The sequence below is a fragment of the Elaeis guineensis genome, chromosome 11 (assembly GCF_000442705.2).
Source record: "Elaeis guineensis isolate ETL-2024a chromosome 11, EG11, whole genome shotgun sequence".
NCBI lineage: Eukaryota > Viridiplantae > Streptophyta > Magnoliopsida > Arecales > Arecaceae > Elaeis > Elaeis guineensis.
Window position 1 is genome coordinate 114,986,198 of NC_026003.2, and position 1,558 is coordinate 114,987,755.

Consider the following 1,558-nt stretch of genomic DNA (forward strand, 5'->3'; position numbering starts at 1 on the left):
AGGGGGCCGACGAGGTTGGGGCAAGGAGAGGGGGTGGTGTGGGGGTGCTGGGCTTTGCTACTGCAGAGAAGGACGGCGATGCGGCCACGGAAGGAAAAGAGGATCGTGAGGGAGAGAGAGAGAATTTTTTTTTATTTTTTTATTTCAGATCAGCATCGGTGATCATCACGTGAGCATCGATAATTGTCGCATAAAATTTTTGATGTAAAAAAAATATCAAAAATGATAGAAGGGTAATATTAAAATAATTTAAAAAATTTAAAAATTAAAACTTAGGTTTTTGTAGTCCGAGGATTATTTAAAAACATCAGATATAGTTCGGAGGCTTCTGACATAATTTACGGCAAAAGAACCCTTTATATTTTATCCAAAGTAGAGAACGAAGAACCCAATGCTCCGGCATCTAATCTAACGTAAGATAATCTAATAAAGTCGGGGAGCTACCCGGACGGCGGAAGCCGTCGCTCCCATGGCCGCCGCCGGCGCCGCCACCATAACGACGGTGTCGCCGCGCCGCCCCTCCCTCCTCCACCGTCTTATCGCACTGGACACGGCCTTATCTCTCCGCATCTACTCGCTCTGCCGCCCCGTCCCCCGCTCCTTTCTCAAAGCCCTCGAGATCTCCGGCGATGGCCGCTTCTGGTTTCCCATCCCCTTCGCCCTCCTCCCCTTTTCCTCCTCCGCCTCCTCCATCGCTTTTTCTCTCCTCCTCGCCCTCCTCCTTGGCTCCCTTCTCGACCTCCTCCTCGTCGGCCTCGTCAAGCACCTCGTGCGCCGCCCTCGCCCCGTCTACAACAAGGGCATGAGCCTGGCCTTCTCCGTCGACCACTGGTCCTTCCCCAGCGGCCACGCCTCCCGCGTTTTCTTCATCGCCTCGTTCCTCCGCCTCTCCGATGCCTCCCTCCGCCGCCTCCTTGCCGGCTGCGGCTGTATCGGCGCCTACTACGGCGGCGACCCGGCTGAGCTCCTGGTGCGCCTCGTCTTGGTCTGGTCTGCCGCCACCTCTGCATCTCGGGTCCTCCTCGGTAGGCATTTCGTTCTCGATGTCGTCGCCGGCTCTTGCTTGGGTGTCTTGGAAGCTTTCATTGTGTTCTATTTCTTCAACTTTTACAGGTTTTAATATTTTTTGCTTGGGGGATGGTTTGTTCTAATCTGCCAACTTTTACAGGTTTCAATATTGTTTGCTTGGGGGATGGTTTGTTCTAATCTGCTTTCTTTGACTAAATGGGATCTTACTTTTACTCAATTAAGCGATTTCCTCTTTTCTTTAATGTTTATAGGCTTTTTGTTATTTGGCCAGAATGGCATTAAAGAATTTAAGATCATTATCGAATATGTTAGTGATCCAATGCCTAATTTTGGCTCTCAGGTTTTAATTATAGATATCTCCAGGAAGGATATAGAAACATTTTTGGATGTTAAAACTTATAATTTTGTTTCATTCATGCGATTGAATCTAATTGTTCCAGTAGAGTTTCCAAGTTCCTAGTTTAATAGGGGGTAATTGATGGATTGCGGACATATCAACGAAAAGCTTTTTACTTTTCAATCAAATAAA

The 1,558-nt window shown here is 48.0% G+C and overlaps 1 protein-coding gene across 1 annotated transcript; it reads left to right on the forward strand.

Moving 5' to 3' along the window:
* Nucleotides 1–343: 343 nt before the first annotated feature.
* Nucleotides 344–1,271, forward strand: LOC105054022 (probable lipid phosphate phosphatase beta). Its single transcript, XM_010935395.3, has one exon. It carries the CDS (start codon nt 470–472, stop codon nt 1,118–1,120), a length of 651 nt encoding a protein of 216 aa, XP_010933697.1. The 5' UTR covers nt 344–469; the 3' UTR covers nt 1,121–1,271.
* The last annotated feature ends 287 nt before the right edge of the window (nt 1,272–1,558 follow it).